Genomic DNA, 17,976 nt, shown 5'->3' on the forward strand with positions numbered 1-17,976 from the left:
CAGCTCCCTGCTTGTGGCCTGGGAAGGCAGTCATAACGGCCCAGGGCCTTGGGATCCTGCACCCATGTAGGAGACCTGGGGAGGTTCCTGGCTTCTGGCCGTTGTGGTCACCTGGGGAGTGAATCATTGGACGGAGGATCTTCCTCTCTGTCTCTCCTCTGTATATCTGCCTTTCCAATAAAAATAAATAAATCTTTTTCAAAAAGAATAGAAATAATCCGCATTAAGATTTTCAGTTATCTAAAATTTAACTGGATCCTTATAGTTACAAAATAGCTTATTCAATCAGATGCTTAAAAAAACATACTCACTTAGAATCAGATCATCTTTGCAGAGTCCCTAGACATTCAATAACTCTCTGAAAAAAAACAAGCAATCACTTTTACAAATTTCCAAGTTTTGACAATTCTTTCTTAATATATTTTTCTTACATATTTTACTGTTAGACTACTAGATGTAAACTGCCACAACTAAGTTTTCAATTACTTCAAGACAGAAAAGATGGTGTCTCTTATGTACATCCTAGAAATGCTTACCATTCTTTATTTAACGAGTATATAATCAAGGTATATCACAGAATACCAAGGTAGTATTCACTTTAGATACTCAATAACTGTTCTGGCAGGCACTGTTAGATTGAAAACAAGGCCTGGTGCCATAGCCTAGCGCCTAAAGTCCTCGCCTTGAATGCCCCAGGATCCCATATGGGCGCCGGCTCTAATCCCAGCAGCTCTACTTCCCATCCAGCTCCCTACTGGTGGCCTGGGAAAGCAGTAGAGGACAGCCCAATGCCTTGGGACCCTGCACCCATATGAGATACCAGGAAGAAGTTCCTGGATCCTGGCTTCGGATTGGCATAGCATTGGCCATTGTGGTCACTTGGGCAGTGAATCATTGGACAGAAGATCTTCGTCTCTGTCTCTCCTCCACTCTGTATATCTGACTTTCCAATAAATAAATAAATCTTTAAAAAAAGAAAAAGAAAATTTAGCCATCTAGCTGCCAATAATTCTGTCGCTAACTCACTGAATTTTTCTAGATTTTCACAAATTGGTAAAGTTAAAACTATTTAATAACATCTGATCTTATTGATACTTTATTCTGCAGTGCCAATTCACCCACTCCCTTGGTTACTGGTAATACAACTTGGAGTTCTAAATTGACATATTAGTTTGTCAACATCATTACAAAATTGTAGTGCATCCCACAAAACCCTGCAACTTAAATATTCTTTCATTATAAATGTTCTTATAAAACCTTAATAGAATCATGTGGTAGGCAAAATATTTTAATTCTATCAAAGAACAAGCAACTACTTCCAAAACATGCTTTTTTTTCCTCGTTGGCTTTTTCTTCACTTTTATTTATGGCTTATTCTTACTACGGTACTTGAGTAATACACTCTTTGCTTGGCAAAATACAGCCTTGAGTTCTTTTTTCTTCGTATTATCCAATTTATTATGCTATTCTTCTGTTCCCAAAATAAAGCAGAATTTGGATATAACACTGCATAAATCAACCACAGATCTACCAGGGCCAGCACTTGGCCTAGCAGTCAAATAACTTCAAGAGGCCAAGTTTGACTCCCAGCTCTTGCCTCCAGCTTTTGCCTAACGTAGAAACATTAGGAAGCAGTGATTAAAAACCAAGTAATTGAGACCCTGCCACTCATGTGCAGATTTAGCTTTGGGGCCCAGTCCTCCTTCCCCAAATACTGAAAGCACTGAGAAACAAGCCAATGGATGGAGGAGTCTCCCTCTCTTCATTAAAAAAAAAAAAAAAAAAATTATTTCAAAGGCAGAGTTATAGAGGGAGAAAGAGACAGAGACCTTTCAGCCCAGATCTGCTTCACTCCCCAAAATGACCACAATGGCCAGAATGGAATCAATCTGAAACCAGGAGCCAGGAGCTTCTTGGTTTCCAACAGGATGCAGTGGCACAATCACTTGGGCCATCTCCACTGCTTTTTCAGGTAGGTTAGCAGAGATCTGGACTGCATGCTAGCAATGCAGATGGCAGCTTTACCCATTATGCCGCAGGACCCGCCCTAATATTTTATCTACATCTCAAAATGAGTATTTCTTTTTAACTGTCTTTCATGGGCCATAGTTCTATAAAAAGCTCTGCGATTATTCAAAACTAAAGGGGTAATACTCCCACACAAAAAAATTAGAAGCTGAGTTCAGAGGTTAACAATTAAGCATTGTTTCAGACTCCTCTCAGTCCTGAAATTTACAATAAATCTGTACTGTGCTAAGTTTTTATCAAGGTCAGAAAACTTCAGAATAAAGAGAGTCCGACAATGTTAGATTCAGACACTTTTGACAGTTTTTGGAGTGAGTGCCAGGGCCTAGGGAGAGGAGAGGCTAGTAATGGATACTGGGGGATTATCTAACAGGTGACAAAACGTCAAACACAAAGGACACTGCAATGAGTGCTGCATGTCCTAAGTACACTTTTGAAATGAATTTAGCAAAGATTTTTTTTTCCTGAGAAAAAACAATTTTCTGACAAACAGGCATCACTAGACTTAGGTCGGATTGGATCCCTCCCACCTCACACAAAGCTTTCTGCTATTTCCTCACAGAATTCTCTCAGGGGCGCCCTAGTTTCAATAAATAGCCAAGCAACCAGGACTGAACACCATACTGAACTCATTTCAGTGACAATGGAAAAAAAAACTTGAGATATTCTTCATAATCTTCGAGGAAGCCACATGGCCGGTCACCTAGAACCCCTACGGGCAACCGGGGACACACAGTAAAGCGGCAATGGTAGAAGCCATTTTTTGTTAAGGTTTTTGTCTGGGCGGAGCGTGCTCTAGCATGGGTGCAATAAGCCTCAAACATTAAAATGTCGGTGCGCAACCACGAAGGACTCATCTGCCGACGGGGCAGCACTTGGGGTCAAAGTATAAAACGCACTCTTTAACCTTGCTGTGGTGACGAAGCTCACAACTAACGCTCACCGCCATACTCATCCGCGGGAAAGCTTTCTCCCTCAGCCGAAGAAGGAGGCGCCTCTGAGGGCACTCCCGCCACACAGTGCGAACCGCGCCCCGTGGGTTTTCTGGGGATTGTAGTTTCAGTTACGTTTCTATCTCGTTTGTTTGGCCGACACAGAGCGAGTCAGAAAACTACAACTCCCAGAGTGCTCCGTGGTGGCGAACGGCCGCAGAGGTGACGACTGTGGCGGAGAAGGCCTGGAGGGGCTCTGCGTTTAGTGGCGCTGCTTGGACTGGTGGCAGGCTACGGGCTGGTGGTGTGGCGGCTGAGGAGCACGGCGAGGGGGGTTCGGCTTTTCCCACCGGGATCACCGCAACGATGAGTGCTGCGAGGGAGTCTCACCCGCACGGGGTGAAGCGTTCAGCCTCCCCAGACGATGATGTAAATAACAATGGCGGCGTGGATGAGGGTTGAGGCCTACTGTAGGCTGGGTTAGGCCGGGAAGGGTGGTTGAAGGAGAAGGAAGCGCCTGAGGAGGCTCGAAGAAGTGGGCTCGAGGGGGGAGGAACGTGAAGAATGGGCATTGTTTCCATTTCTTTATGAAGGTCGGAAGGGTTGAAGCAGCCCACGCCGCGAGGCGAAGGCCTGCTTAGGAAGGGGGATTGAGGAAGGAAATTCTGAGAGGGTCGGGAGCGGAGAGAGCTCCTCGAAGCTGCGTTCTGGGGGCTGCTCCTGCGGCTGCCTCGGGCCTTGCGACTCCGGTGAGAGACGCAGGACCCTCCCGGTTGTTACCATGACAATGGCGCAGTGTTCGTGCGCACGTGAGCGGGTTTTCGGCCTTGTTTCGGTGGCGTCCTTTTGTAATCGTTTCCTAGTGCGGATGAACCGACAACAGCACTAAATCGGGAATGTGTGCTGTGACTTGGCAGTGGCTGGCGGTGGTGAGGGCCAGGGCGCCGAGAACTGGGTGCCCATTTTGATGTCAGTTACTGGGTCGTCCTTCCATCACCTTCCTCTCAAACGCTAGCGTTATCGCTTTAAATACACAGACGTTTCAGTCCTTAAAGTAATCCAGTAAGTATTTGCTGTCATGCCAGGTGTTCGGAATTCAAAGATGAGTAAGTGTAGAGCTTTATTTTAGGTTTTGGGTTTTTTTTTTTTTTTTAGCCCCTAGCGCGGTGTCATGGAAACTGCAGATAACTAAAGAATGTAAATCTAGGTCTCCAAACGAATAGTTTGAAAAATATTGTTCGGAAATTATTGGAAATGGCGCGTGGAGAGGTCATTTTTAAGGATGAAAGGACGTGTTGTAGTTCAGTGCGTTTCATAATATCTTTAAGCCTGGAGAAGCTCATTTAATACTACTTTGTAGCAAATGAGAGATGGTGTTTAAGACCCACCCCCATGGGTGGAAAGTGAAACAGGACTAGAATAGTCTTTAAGGAAATTGACTATTAGTAGTCAAACAGTTGGGAATGAATGGTTACCTAAAGGGGTTTATTCATTTCCCGATTACTAGCTTTCTGGTTTTTCCTTGTAAACATAGTAGTTTAATATTCATTAAGAATTTGGTTTTTTTGAGTAACTTGGCTGCTGTTTAAAAAGCTGTTCCATGGTGTTATAAACTATGATTTGATGTCAAACATCTGTTTTGCTACAACACTCAGCACCAGGTAAAGTTACAAGATTCCAAAAATTAATTCCCCACAAACTCCAAGGAAATAATTGTAACTTGGATGAATTTTAATACCTTTCCCATCCTTACATGCATTGTGTTATACGGGGATGGTTATAGTTAAGCAATTCAAAGTTAGAAATCTTCTCATTCTATCAAATAGAAATGTTGTTAATATTACAGCGCCATGGTAGTGATATTTTGTTTTAGATACATTTTCATTTTTACTCATAACTGGGAATATCTTTAACTACTTCCTTTTTAGCATTTAAAAGGTGTACGTTTAAAATTACCTTCGAATTGTTAAAGAATGCCATATAATATGTGGTTGGCCATCAGTTTCTAAGGAAGATCCTGCTGCATGTAAAAGATAATTGAAGGGGTTTTCCCTCTATGAGCTGATACATAATGGGTTAATAAAATATTTTAAAGATTTTAAATAATGGAATACAACTTTAGGTATATATTAAGAAGGTAAACTGATTGTGTTTTGTAACTTAGGAAACGTTTTTATTTAAAATGCAGAGAGGTCTCCTGTCTACTGGTTCACCCCAAGATGCCTGCAGCAAATAGGACCAGGTTAGGCCAGAACCAGGAAATGAGAACTCGGTGCACATTTCCCAAAGACCCAAGCACTTGAACCATTCCCTACTGAGACCCAGGATGCAGGAAGCTGGGCTCAGGCACAGGACTGAGATGGCACCCCAGTAAGCAAGATGGGGACCAGCTCACTTACATATGGGCACCGGTTTGAGCTCTTTTCAAAGAAAAAAAAATGCAACTTTTTGAAAGGGGAGGTATGTGCAGGCCTCACAAGCATGTCTTAACTGCTAGGTCAAATGCCCACCCCAAGTACATTTTTATAGTAGATGATACTAAAGATGAAGATAACTTAGTGGTTCCATTGGTTTGATTGGAGTGGAGAAAAGGAAGCTAATTTGTAAGAAGTATAAGGTAATATTGTAATAACTGATACTTCCAATAATGTTTTAGGTTCATGTGTGTTTTCAGAATTCTACTCTTCTGCCAGGTGTTTGGCGTTTGCATGCTGAGGTCTTTGATGGGAATAACCAACCATAAAGACTTAATTATTTTTTAATTACAAGTTGTAAATGACATAGTTACATATAAAGACATTATGAAGACATTTGCTCTGTGTTTTTTGTTTTTTTTTTTTGTAAAGACTGGTGTTTGTTTTCCATCAGTCTCACTCCCCATCTGCTTCAGAGACCACAGATCAGTTTAAGACCATTCAGTGGTTGCTTTTTAGACAATTGTTTTAACTTTGTGTAACTAGTTCATAGACTACTGTCAGTAATCTAATTTTGTCATAAATAATGTAATAAGAGCAGAGGACTTTCGAAGGAAAGGCTTTTTGCCTCAATGTCCTTATTTATTAAATTCACTGTTACAAAGAGCTCTCTACAGAATGTGAATAAAAAGTGATTTGCTGGTTTTGAATTTCAGATTACTTTGGATTTGGGGATATTTAGGCTTGTATAATGAGATATTGTGGGCATGGGATCTAAGCCTAAACATGAAATTCACTTATGTTTCGTATATACTTTATACCATAGCCTGGAGATAATTATATGCAGTATTTCTGGTGTTTGTGCATTTTGATTATAACCCCATCACAAGTTCAGGTGGAGAATTTTCCACTTGTGGTATCATGTCATTACTCAGAAAGTTTTGAACTATTTCAGATTTTCAAGTTAGGGATACTTGTATGTATTACTTTGACACTGTTAAGACAGTCTTTTATAGAAGCTTTTATAGATGTAGATTAAAACTAAGTTCAATGTCAGAAACAGACTCTGAACAAAAGATTTATTCAGAATCAGAACTGAAGCTTCACTGAGACTTTGAATTTGTTTATTTAATTTTTCAAAACCTGATGAGCCAGAAATAGTTAAGAACTAAATTACTTGTAAAAAGACGAGTAGCAACATGGAAATAAGTAGAGATTTGGAATTTAGATAGTAACCAAAATAGAGGGACTACAGCTGAGTCCAGTATGGTACAGATGTTTTAATTTTTGTGTGTCCAGGAGAAATAATTATCATTTTTCATATTCTTTCGGCCTTGAATAATTTTTGGAATAAAGGGGTAGTGAAAAACAACTTTACTAATAGTTTTGATATTATATGTACTCAAAAGTTAGTATTCTCTGAATAAAGGTGATTGCTCATCATCAGCTGTCAAATTCAGAACATTGTAATTTAAGATTTCATATCGATTCTAATAGACATAAGCTTTAATTGTTACTTTTAGTCATTGCATTTGTACCATTAAGATATAATGGAATATTTTTTGAAAGCTTCTGTTATAATTTTGTATGGAAGAGGGGTTTGTTATCTTTGCTCTGTAATTGTACAACATTTTCATTTTTATATTACAAATTCAGATAGGATGATAATGTTTTCATTTCTGTGTTATCATTCTAGTCACCTTTGTATTTGCATCTGCCTTCACCTCTTGTCTGCTAACTGAAGTAGATTTTGGCACATATACATTATAAAAGATGAAATAGACATACATTCCGTTAGAAAAATGTGATAGTCTTGTTTTATTACAAGGAAAATCTTTTCTATTGACTGACTCTTCAATTACAGGTACCGTTTTCCTTTTTCTTTCCTGTGTCTTTCATTGATTCTCAGGTTAGAGAAAATGTCTTCTGGTGCTTCGGCATCCAAAGAATGGTTGTCTGAGATTCTTGCACAAACTGTTGGTGGCACCATCATTAATGTGGAACATAACTTTTATTGTTTTGCATTTGCCTTCTCATTCACATCATGGAAGAGAAGTGAAAAAAACTTTTCATCTGTGTGACATGAAAGCTAAAAGGAGACAACAGAAACCTAGAGGGATATATTTGAATTAGAATATGATGTAAATACTTAAATTACTAAGCAAGAACACTGAACCTGCTTCATATTTAAAAACTGACCGGGGGAAAAAAATTTACAGTTGCAAGTAGACTTAAGTTTTTAGTACTTGTTTTTATGGAAAAAACAATCAAATAAATAAAATGATGTTTTAAGAATCTTTTTTACATTGCATTTGAAATCCAGAAACATACAAACATATCCTGTGTAGGTGGCAGATCTTATAGCTACTGGCTTAAAACATTTGCCACATGCCCGTGATAGCCAGAGTTGGGCTAAGTTGAAGCCAGGCTTCTATAACTCAGTCTGATTCTTCCGCATGAGTGGCAGGCGCCTACATGTTTGAGCCAGTGTCTGCTGCCTCCCGGGGTGGACATTGTCGGGAGGCTGGAAGCAGAGGAGCTGGGGGTCGAAATCATCTTAGTTTCTGTATCAAACATCTGCCCCCTATTTTATTAATATTTTAATCATTTTTAGCATAATAAAAATCAGAATTATAATGAAATTTTAAATTAGTTTCAGGAGATAGGAGAAAATACTATTACTGGGATGTTTCTTAGATTAAAGGATTCTGTGGCCCTGTTTGATAACTGCAAGATAGAATGAGCTTTAGTTTCTTTTAGTACATTTTTATTTGCAAGGCACTGTGACAGAGGAGAGACAGATGAAAAAGCATCTTCTATTCACTGTTTTATTCACCAAATACCCTCAATAGGGATAGGTCAAACCAAAATCAGTAGCCAGGAACCCCCTGTGGGTAGCGGGAACTCATGTACTCGGGCCAGCGGGTACATTGCTGCTCCCCTGGTGCGTCTGCAGGACACTGGACTGGAAGCATGGAGTTGCCCTTGCTCCGATATGGGAAGCAGTCATCCCAAGCGGCAACTTAATGTACTGTGCTACAAAGGCTGTCCCTTTAGTTTATTCTTTTAGAAAACAAATTTTCTTGTCTTTGGGAGACCTTCAAGAAAAATTATGACATTAATCTTCACAATACCTAGAGTTTACTATCTCTGGCAAAAGATACTGAAAAATTGGTTCCAATGCATCTTGATGATATACTGTTCATCAGAGCTTCATGTAATACCTGAATTCTTAAAATGTTAACAACTGTGACAGCCTTTTGGATTCAAAAGGGACTATTTGCTCTGAATCCCTGCAAGGCTATTGGATACTGGGTATTAAAATGTGGTCCTCACTTCCACAAAGTTAGCATCACTTCTGACTTAGAAATTCACAGCCTTGAGCTCGATCCCAGACCCCATGAAAGTGAAACCCTAGGGCCCGGCAGCATGGCCTAGCGCCTAAAGTCCTCACCTTGAATGTGCCAGACGCCGCTTCTATCCCGGCAGCTCCACTTCCCATCCAGCTCCCTGCTTCTGGCCTGGGAAAGCAGTCGAGGACGGCCCAAAGCCTTGGGACCCTGCACCCGTGTGGGAAACGCGGAAGAGGTTCTGGGTTCCCAGCTTCAGATTGGCGCAGCACCAGCCATTGTGGTCACTTGGGCAGTGAATCATTGGACGGAAGATCTTCCTCTCTGTCTCTCCTCCTCTCTGTATATCTGACTTTGTAACAAGAATAAATAAATCTTTTAAAAAAAATAAAGAAAGTGAAACCCTAGCCCAGTAATAAGTTACTGCCAAGCACTGGAGGTCATTCTGATACATAGGAACTTTGGAGACACTCTGGGAACAACAGGGTTCTGCTGCGTGGAGGTAATAGGGCTGTTTTTGAATCAGAATGTGATGCAAATGCATAGATTACTAAGCAAGAACAGGGAACTTGCTTCATGTTGAAAAACTGACAGGGGAAAGAACTTAGAGTTACAGGTAGACTGGGTTTTTCAGTACTTGTTTTTAAGGAAAAACTAATCAATTGATTTCTTTTCAGCTTGGATCTAGCAATTGGGAGACAGCAGACTTAGGTAATGAAGAGAGAAAACAGAAGTTCTTGAGACTTATGGGTGCCGGAAAGGTAAGCATCGGCTGCTTCGCTTTTTTTTTTTTAACATTTCTATGAAAATAATGTGTTTTAAGTGTATGTTAAATGAGAAGAACTGAAATTATAGTAAAAGACATAGAGAAAGCGCCTTTCTGCCGGTTCACTCCCAAAATACCCCTGATGGCTGAGTTTGAGCCACACTGAAGTGGGAACCTGGACTCACTCCAAGTCTCACACAGGTGAGTGGGACTTCACTCTGAACCGTCGCCCAAGGCGTGCTTTAGCAGGACGCTGGAGTTGAGTACAGCCAGGACACAAAGCCAGACACTGCTGCGGATTGCTGGGCTTCCAGATGGCAGCTTGCTTGTTGAGTCAAACACCTGCCCCCATGTTGTGCTATTTCGGACTACTTGGAGAATCCTCACTGCCTCTGGCAATGAGGTTTGGCAACTGCAGAGAAGAGAACTTGGTACAAGGACACTGGGGAAAAGGAGATGAGAAAGCTTTTGATTTGGCATGTTAGACCAATTGATAAAAAGTACTTCTAGGCATGTCAACTAGCAGGAACCTCTGCGTGGAGTCATATGTCTTATAGCTAGAGAATATCCCTTATCAAAAATCTAAATTTTAAAACATTGAATGTATCTTTTTTTTTTTTTTTAAAAAAAAGGATTTATTTTTATTGCAAAGCCAGTTACATAGAGAGAGGAGGAGAGATAGAGGGGAAGATCTTCAGTCTGTTGATTCATTCCCTAAGCGGCCACTATTTGGTTAATACAAGTTACAAAAAATAGATGTAAGGAAAATAACCTATTGGAAAAAATTTTCTCTCACAGATTTGTTTTTACATATAAATTTGAGAGTTTCTAGACAGTTATGTAAGCAGGTAACTTTATTTGCATAGCATTGTCCCAGTAATCCTCTTATAAATTAAATTAAAAAGTAATAGCAAACTCTTTTTTGAAAAAGCTCAAAACAGGGCCTGGCGTGATAGCGTAATAGCTAAAGTCCTTGGTTTGAACATGCCGGGATCCCATATGGGCGCCGGTTCTAATCCCGGCTGCCCTGCTTCCCATTCGCTCCCTGCCTGTGGCCTGGAAAAGCAGTTGAGGATGGCCCAAAGCCTTGGGATCCTGTACCCACGTCGTCCCAAGACTCAGAAGAAGCTCCTGGCTCCTGGCTTCAGATTGGTGCAGCACCAGCCATTGCAGCCGCTTGGGAGTAAACCATCAGACGAAAGATCTTCCTCTTTGTCTGTCCTCTCTCTATATCTACTTTCTAATAAAAATAAACAAATGTTTAAAAAAAAAAAGAAAAATCTCAAAATGAAGTTGTACCATTTGTTTATGTTACATACATGAGAATGCATCCATGCCTAAAAGGCATAATTAACTACCTATCACATGCTTAGGTATTGCACTTGGTCCTAGGGGCATGGATTAATAAAATATGTTTGAAGCTATCAAACAGGAAAGTAGCACTACAGAACTATAATTGCTATTAGGTAGCCATGCAGGTAGTGCTGGGGAAACCACAGAAGGGCAGCTGTCTTAGCAGAATAAACAAATGTTCCAGAAACAGAATTGATCAGGTTTTACAAAGATAAGGAGAAGTTAATAAGAGTTTTAACAGTAAACGTTTGAGACATACATATATAGGAAACATCGGTGGAGTATCCCATTGATTTAGATTTCCAATAACTTGTAATTTTTCATAGAAAGTAGTCAAATTTCTCTTTGTTCAAACAAATGCAAAGATGCTAAAATTATGTAAAGTAAGAGTTTAAAGGGCGTGTGCAGCCTAGTAAAATGAAAACAGTTCACAGTGACCATCAGTAAATAGCTGTTCACATACGTCAAATTCTTTGCTGTCCAGTGCTGGTTGAGATTCTCTTCCTATAGGCTGCTTAGTGCTTTTTGCTTGAAGAGGTGAGCAGAAAGCCATGATTTAGAGAATGGGGCTAGTACATACACAGACATGAGTGTGGGCAGAACTCATGAGGGAGAGTTTTATTCTATTTAGATTTATGGTCACAAAGTACAGCTATAATTCAAATCTTGGCCAGCATGCATCATTGCTCACAAGGGAACCAGCTGAGAAAGAATATACCAGTGAGTATCACCAGCCTAAAATAACTCAATACCATTATTTATTTATTTATTGAAAGATTTCTTAAAGGCAGATCCACAGAGACAAGGAGAAACAAAGATGTTGTGTCTATTGGTTCACTTTCCAAGTGGTCACAATAGCTGGAACTGAGTGATCCAAAGCCAGGAGCTTCTTCCAGCTCTCCCACACAGGTGCAGAGTCCCAAGGCCCTGGGCCTTCCTGCTTTCCCAGGCCTCAAGCAGGGAACTAGATGGGAAGTGGAGAGGCCAGGATACAAATGAGTGCCAATAAGGTATCCTGGTGGTTGCAAGGCGAGGATTTAGCCACTAGGCTATTGTGCCAGACCCGATACCATTTATATTCAAGTCGTGTTAATAGGATGTGTGTTTGACAATATAAAATAGCACATTGAATGATTTACTTAAACACTGAATTAGACCCTTTCAGTTACATAATTTTGTATATGGAAAATGTGTCCACCGTTAACAACAGGAAGATATGTTTTATCTTCCCAGATGGTTAAGATTGCTTTGCAAAGGTCCTTTTGATTTTTCCTTTCCCTTGTTTTTACACATGTATTTATCTTCATGTACTTGAAAAGCAGAAAATAGAGAAGATAGCACAGCTCCTGGTTCACTCCCAGAACGTCCACACCAAATGGACCAGACTAAAGCCAAGAGCCTGGCTGTGTCTGTGTTTGTGGCTAGGCACCAAGGGCTTGCATCATCAGCTGCTGCCTCCCAGAATCAGCAGGAAGTTGGATTAGAAGCAGAATTGAGGCACAGATTGATATTCTGATGCGGGATTTGAGTATTGCAAGCTTTTGATTAACCTGCAAAACTCCTCCCTTAACCTGTATTTTAGTTGCTAGACTTTATAAAACTAAACATGAGCCAAAAAGAGTTTATAAATGAAAGTAATTAAGTACCCTCATCAGTTGGTAATCTTGAATCAAGTTTATTTTTATGGGTTTTTGTTTTATTTAATGATACTTACTGTTATCTGACCTACATATTCACTTACGATGACGTTTGTCTGTGCCCACAGCCTGTCACTGCCCTTACTCAGTCGTCAGCTCCATAGAGATCTTAATTTGGTCCTTTGTCTTCTATATTCCAGAAGCCAAGAATAGCTTCTTTCACATCATTGACATAATGATTATGTTAAATTAGTGGTCTCACATTCTTACATTTTCTGCCTCTTGTAGAAAGAACATACTGGTCGTCTTGTCATAGGAGATCACAAATCAACGTCTCACTTCCGAACAGGTAAGAAAGTAAAATGTAATGTAATAAAAAATATATGCATGAAAATACTTAGCAAATGCTGAATTTGGCATATGCAACAATTGTATGTTTTTGGTATATCCAATGTCTTGTACTTTTAATAAAGTATATTGTCAGTATGATATTTTAATAAAAAAAGAAACTTTATAACTTCAGTTTCTATACATCATCTTGCCAACCATGATATGTATGGAATTTTTCTTTAAAGTATGCAACAATTGTCATTTATGTATGTATATATGTTATATTTATTTTGAGTTTGTTCATCAAGTTTTCTGAAAACTGATGAATACAAACTAGTTGGGGTATCTATAAAGAAAGAAACTTTTAAATTGTAAAGGAATAAGCTTTTGAAATGCAAGCCAAAAATGAGTTTGGATTTTAATTCAAATTAAAAATTTTTCTTTTGAGTGAAAGTTGACCCTCATCTTGTACATTATTAGTAACAGGCTGTAATGGCCTAGATTAAGTAAAAAAAAATATTTGTAAGAGTTAGAGAGGAGGAGAGAGTGAAAGATATCTTCATCTACTAGTGCAATGCCTAAATGGCCACAACTTCTGGTGCCAGGAGCTTAACCTGGCCTGGCTGGCATTGTAGAAATTAGTGATTTTTCTGGTGAGTTACTTCAGATTGATTTGCATTGTTACATAAAGAACAAGTATCCCTCTGCTTTACAGAATAGAAAAACATTTCAATAATTGCTGCATTTACTTTTTTTTTTTTTTTTTTTTTTTTTTTGAGATTCATTTATGTGAAAGGCAGAGAGTTACTGAGACAGAAAATCTGTCTATTGGTTCACTACCCAGTTGGATGGGCTGGGCTGGGCCAAAGTGAGGAATCAGGAGCTTCATCTGGGTTTTCCAGATTATTAGTAGGGAGCTGGACTGGTGAGATTCAAACCATCACCCAGATGAGATGTTGACACTGCAGGTGGCTTAACCTGTGCCACAGTGTTGGCCCTGCATTCAGTTCTTTTGTTTGTTTTACCTAGGAGGTTCTTTTATTCCACTAAGGTAGGAACTGGAGCAGGAGTGAAGGGAGAGAGAGAGAGAAAGGAAAGCATGGTGGCAGGAGGGGCTAGCAGGATAAGGGACAAGATAAGAAGGAGGAGGATGGGAGAGGGAAGGGAAGCTGTCTCAGGAAGCTGCATCATGCTCAGGGGGAGAGAGAGGAAGTGGAAGTTTGCATTTACTTTTAAAATTGGAGTTTTATGAATAAAAATGCAAACTATCACTGTTGTGGTGCAGTGACAACAACCCAAATGGGCATCAGTTTGAGTCCAGCTGCTGCAAAGTACTGGACACAAGAAGCTCCAGTAGTTATTAGAGCGTTCTCGTTCCTGATGGTAGGTTCATGGGTGATTATATGGTTTTCTACATCATAACTTATGTATAGCAGAATGGATATATATATGATGTTGGCATGAAATAACATTGATACTGCTTCAGTAAACTAGTATACAAAAGAAGACAAGAGAGAGTCATAATAAAGGTTACTTTATCTATTTTCTGAGAAGGATTGGTTTGTATTTATTTTCTGTTCAAAGATAATGGTTTTGTTAAATTTTTTTAGATGGTGAAACTTATAGGGGAATGATTATTTATTAGACTGCAGGTTTTTTATCTTCCATGTGTGCTTTTGTAGTTTAACAGGTTAGTAATAGTAAATACTTCCTTAGCTTTATTGTGTATTAGGTAACCATATTCAGTATAAGGAAAATAATCACAATTAGAAAATTCAGCCCTGAATATGATAGCATCTTTATAGGTTTTTTGTGTAATCAAATGTTTTTATTAATTTGACTGAAACATAATCAAAGTGCACTGGACATACAGGGGAAGAAGACAAGAAAATTAATGAAGAACTGGAGTCTCAATATCAGCAAAGTATGGACAGTAAATTATCAGGAAGATATCGACGACATTGTGGACTTGGCTTCAGTGAGGTAGTAATTACCTTATTTTCATTGATGGAAAAGACAATTTCAATTTGATATTGATTTCTGTTAGGTTAACCTACCAACCAAGAATTTGAATGTAAAAAGCTGTAATAAAATTACATAAAGCATTTTTATTGCTTAACTGACTCCCTATAAATAATCAGATTTTTTTTTAAGTTTTAAAAGTATTTTCTGATACCAGCTTACTGTAGCTCATGCTTGATCATTATGACCCAGTTTTAGTAGACATAACATGCTCACATGTTAGAAAAAGTGTTTTATCTTATTGGTGGTTTTCCTCCTTTTTTTTTTAAGGTTTATTTATCTTTATTGGAAAGTCAGATATACAGAGCGGAGGAAAGATCTTCCGTCTGATGATTCACTCCCCAAGTGGCCACAACGGCCGGATCTGAGCCAGTCTGAATCCAGCAGCTAGGAGCTTCTTCCTGGTCTCCCACAAGGGTGCAGGGTCCCAAGGCTTTGGGCCAGCCTTGACTGCTTTCTCAGGCCACAAGCAGGGAGCTGGATGGGAAGTGGAGTTGCTAGGATTAGAACCGATGTCCATATGAGATCCTGGTATGTGATGTGCAAGACGAGGACTTTAGGCACTAGGCCACACTGCTGGGCCCTACAGTGGTTTTCAAACTAGGGGAGAAGTCTTCAGAGTCCTAAAATGCTACTCAAGGACCAATGTATGAATTATGTGGAGAAGCCTGAATCCTCAGTCTAGTTCTTTCTTCAGCCTCCTGATGGGCTGTTTTTAAGACTTTGGTAAAAATTAAGGGTCTTTCCTAACTTTACACTGGCTGATTATTTTTAAAGTAGACTGCTAATTGATGTTTTAGGTAGAAGATCAAGATGGAGATGGTGATGTGGCTGGAGATGATGATGATGACGATGATGATTCACCTGACCCCGAAAGTCCCGATGACTCTGAAAGTGATTCCGAGTCAGACAAAGAAGAATCTGCTGAAGAACTCCAAGCAGCTGAGCACCCTGATGAAGTGGAAGACCCCAAAAACAAAAAGGATGCAAAGAGCAATTACAAAATGATGTTTGTTAAATCCAGTGGGTCATAACTCCAATACTTAGTCTTTGTATTAAAAGTAAGCCTTATTGTTATAATGCACAGTGGAGGACTGCTTCTAGAGCACAGACCTTTGTATTATAATTTTTAAAAAGGCCCTTTTAAATAATTACAGAGTGTTTGCTTTCAAATGTCATGGGTTACACTTTTATGGGCATGACTATAACCATTTTTGTAAAGAGTAAGAGTTGTATAAAATAAGAAATAAATACAGTACTCAACTTCCTTTCATATTAGCATCGTCAGTGCTCTTATCTCCCCTTTAAATGCAGTAACAGGGAGATGCTTTTTGTTTATAGTAGCTATTTCGTTGTTTTGGGGCTTTTGTTTGGTTTTGGTTTGGTTTGGTTTGGTTTGGTCCTTCATATTTTTCCTCACAAAAATTTTATACTGTGATGTATTTGTGAAAAAAATATTCTTTAATTTGCTATGGTAGAAATATTCATCATGGATATTTCTGCTGCCAGTCAAAATTAAATTAATGTTGATAGCAGATTAAGTACTTAATTTACTGTTACTGACTCAGCTCTCCTCTGTTGGACCAAAGCAACATGTGAACAAGTACTTTTCATACTTGTCAGGGTGGAATGTTATGATCCCAGGCAGTGTTTATATAATTTGGATTGCATTGTATGTTAGGTTTTTGATAAAATTGGGTCAACTTTTACAGCAGAAATGATTTCTCTGATCATTTAGTCCTCTATTTAGAAATGCGTAAAACTGGATTTTTTTCTTTTCCTCCTTTCTTTTTTTTTTTTTGGATAAAATGTGACCAAAGTTATTTTCTCCTAAAGGTCGAAATAAAGAGAAAGCAGTTTCCCATATTTGGTTGTGATACCTTTATCCTCATTATCTAAAAATGAGGGGCAGGCTTACTGAACAAGAAACTAAAGCAAATTCTGTTCATTTTATCTCAAAGCTGTTATTTTGATTCAGTTACTGAAACTGTTTCCGGTTTTATTGCTGCTTTTGTTAGCATAAGATTGGAATCACTGGACTGCTATCAGGTGGTTATAACACATACTCCATTATGGGCTACTCAGTGCATCTTTGAATAACTGGGTCCAAAATCTTAATATTTCCAAGAAGTTAAAAGGTGTGAGTCAGACCTGTTAGTGAGCTGAACTATTATACATCCAGATATGTGCTATGTGTTTGATGTGCTGAACTTTTCAAAAGCAATTATTCCTTTGTCATTTTGAAATTTAGAATGTTAGAGGAGTATGCCAACTAGAAATGATTTCTGGTTTATAGATTCTTAGAATTGAAGTTTGAAATTTCTAAAAACTGCTCACATTGTTTAAAATAGGTGCTATCCTTATGTAGAATGATTAGCTTGGGCAGTAGACAGTATTGTGACATTTAACAAATACTTGGTTTGAAGAGATTTCAGTTAACAGTTTTAGTTTGACCACTGGTTTTTCAAAACTCCATGCTGTGGGATTTCTTGTTCTAACCACTTTGAAGTAGAAAGTAAAGAGTGATTTCTATTTAAAAATGAAAGTGAGGACCAGTATTATGTTTTAAAAAGTATTTTCATCACTTTGTTGTTTAAGTATGCTGGGTTGTTTTTATAAGTTTTTGTTCTAATGTATAAATTGAAGCACCCTCTTCTGAAATAACTACTGGAGGCCTTTCTTCATCTCCAAATAGAGAAACTTTGGTTTCAGTTCATGATTCATGTATTACTGGGTATTAACAAGATTAAGAATTGGAATAAATTTAGATCTGTTGGTCCATTTGGCGTAGTGTCCCAGCACCACATCTCCATGACTGTCTCTTAAGCATGAATTTACCAGTTGGGCCGGTGGGGGGAGGGGGTTAGAAAGAAACTGATGCCTTGACATCTTGATAAACCTAAAGTTATCGGGTGGAAAAACACAGGTTATTTATAGAATTGAGTGCACTTTTCCGAGGGCTGACCTATACTCAATTGGAGTCTGTACTAGTGACCTAACAGTCCTTATTGTGAAGAATGTTTTCAGAGACACAATCCAGTGGTGTTTCTACTATTCCCAGTTGTCTCTCATAACTACATCTTAGGCACAGGACTATAGAAACATGACTTTGTCTCCACCGTAAGTAGTCACATCTTTGATTAATGT

The 17,976-nt window shown here is 39.0% G+C and overlaps 1 protein-coding gene across 1 annotated transcript; it reads left to right on the forward strand.

Moving 5' to 3' along the window:
- Nucleotides 1-3,174: 3,174 nt before the first annotated feature.
- On the forward strand, nt 3,175-17,608 carry LOC121167616 (small acidic protein). Its single transcript, XM_040997156.1, has 5 exons — nt 3,175-3,386; nt 9,399-9,482; nt 12,766-12,826; nt 14,681-14,790; nt 15,630-17,608. The coding sequence occupies exons 1-5, from the start codon at nt 3,324-3,326 to the stop codon at nt 15,861-15,863; spliced, it is 552 nt and encodes a 183-aa protein (XP_040853090.1). The 5' UTR covers nt 3,175-3,323; the 3' UTR covers nt 15,864-17,608.
- The last annotated feature ends 368 nt before the right edge of the window (nt 17,609-17,976 follow it).

Source organism: Ochotona curzoniae, unplaced genomic scaffold (genome assembly GCF_017591425.1).
Source record: "Ochotona curzoniae isolate NIBS_2020 unplaced genomic scaffold, NIBS_Ocur_1.0 patch401, whole genome shotgun sequence".
Lineage (NCBI taxonomy): Eukaryota > Metazoa > Chordata > Mammalia > Lagomorpha > Ochotonidae > Ochotona > Ochotona curzoniae.

Coding starts and splice junctions, on each gene's coding strand:
- LOC121167616 (XM_040997156.1), top strand. CDS start 3,324: ATGAGTGCTGCGAGGGAGTCTCACCCGCACGGGGTGAAGCGTTCAGCC. Junction 3,387..9,398: donor CAGCCTCCCCAGACGATGAT/GTAAATAACAAT, acceptor ATTTCTTTTCAG/CTTGGATCTAGCAATTGGGA. Junction 12,827..14,680: donor AACGTCTCACTTCCGAACAG/GTAAGAAAGTAA, acceptor CTGGACATACAG/GGGAAGAAGACAAGAAAATT.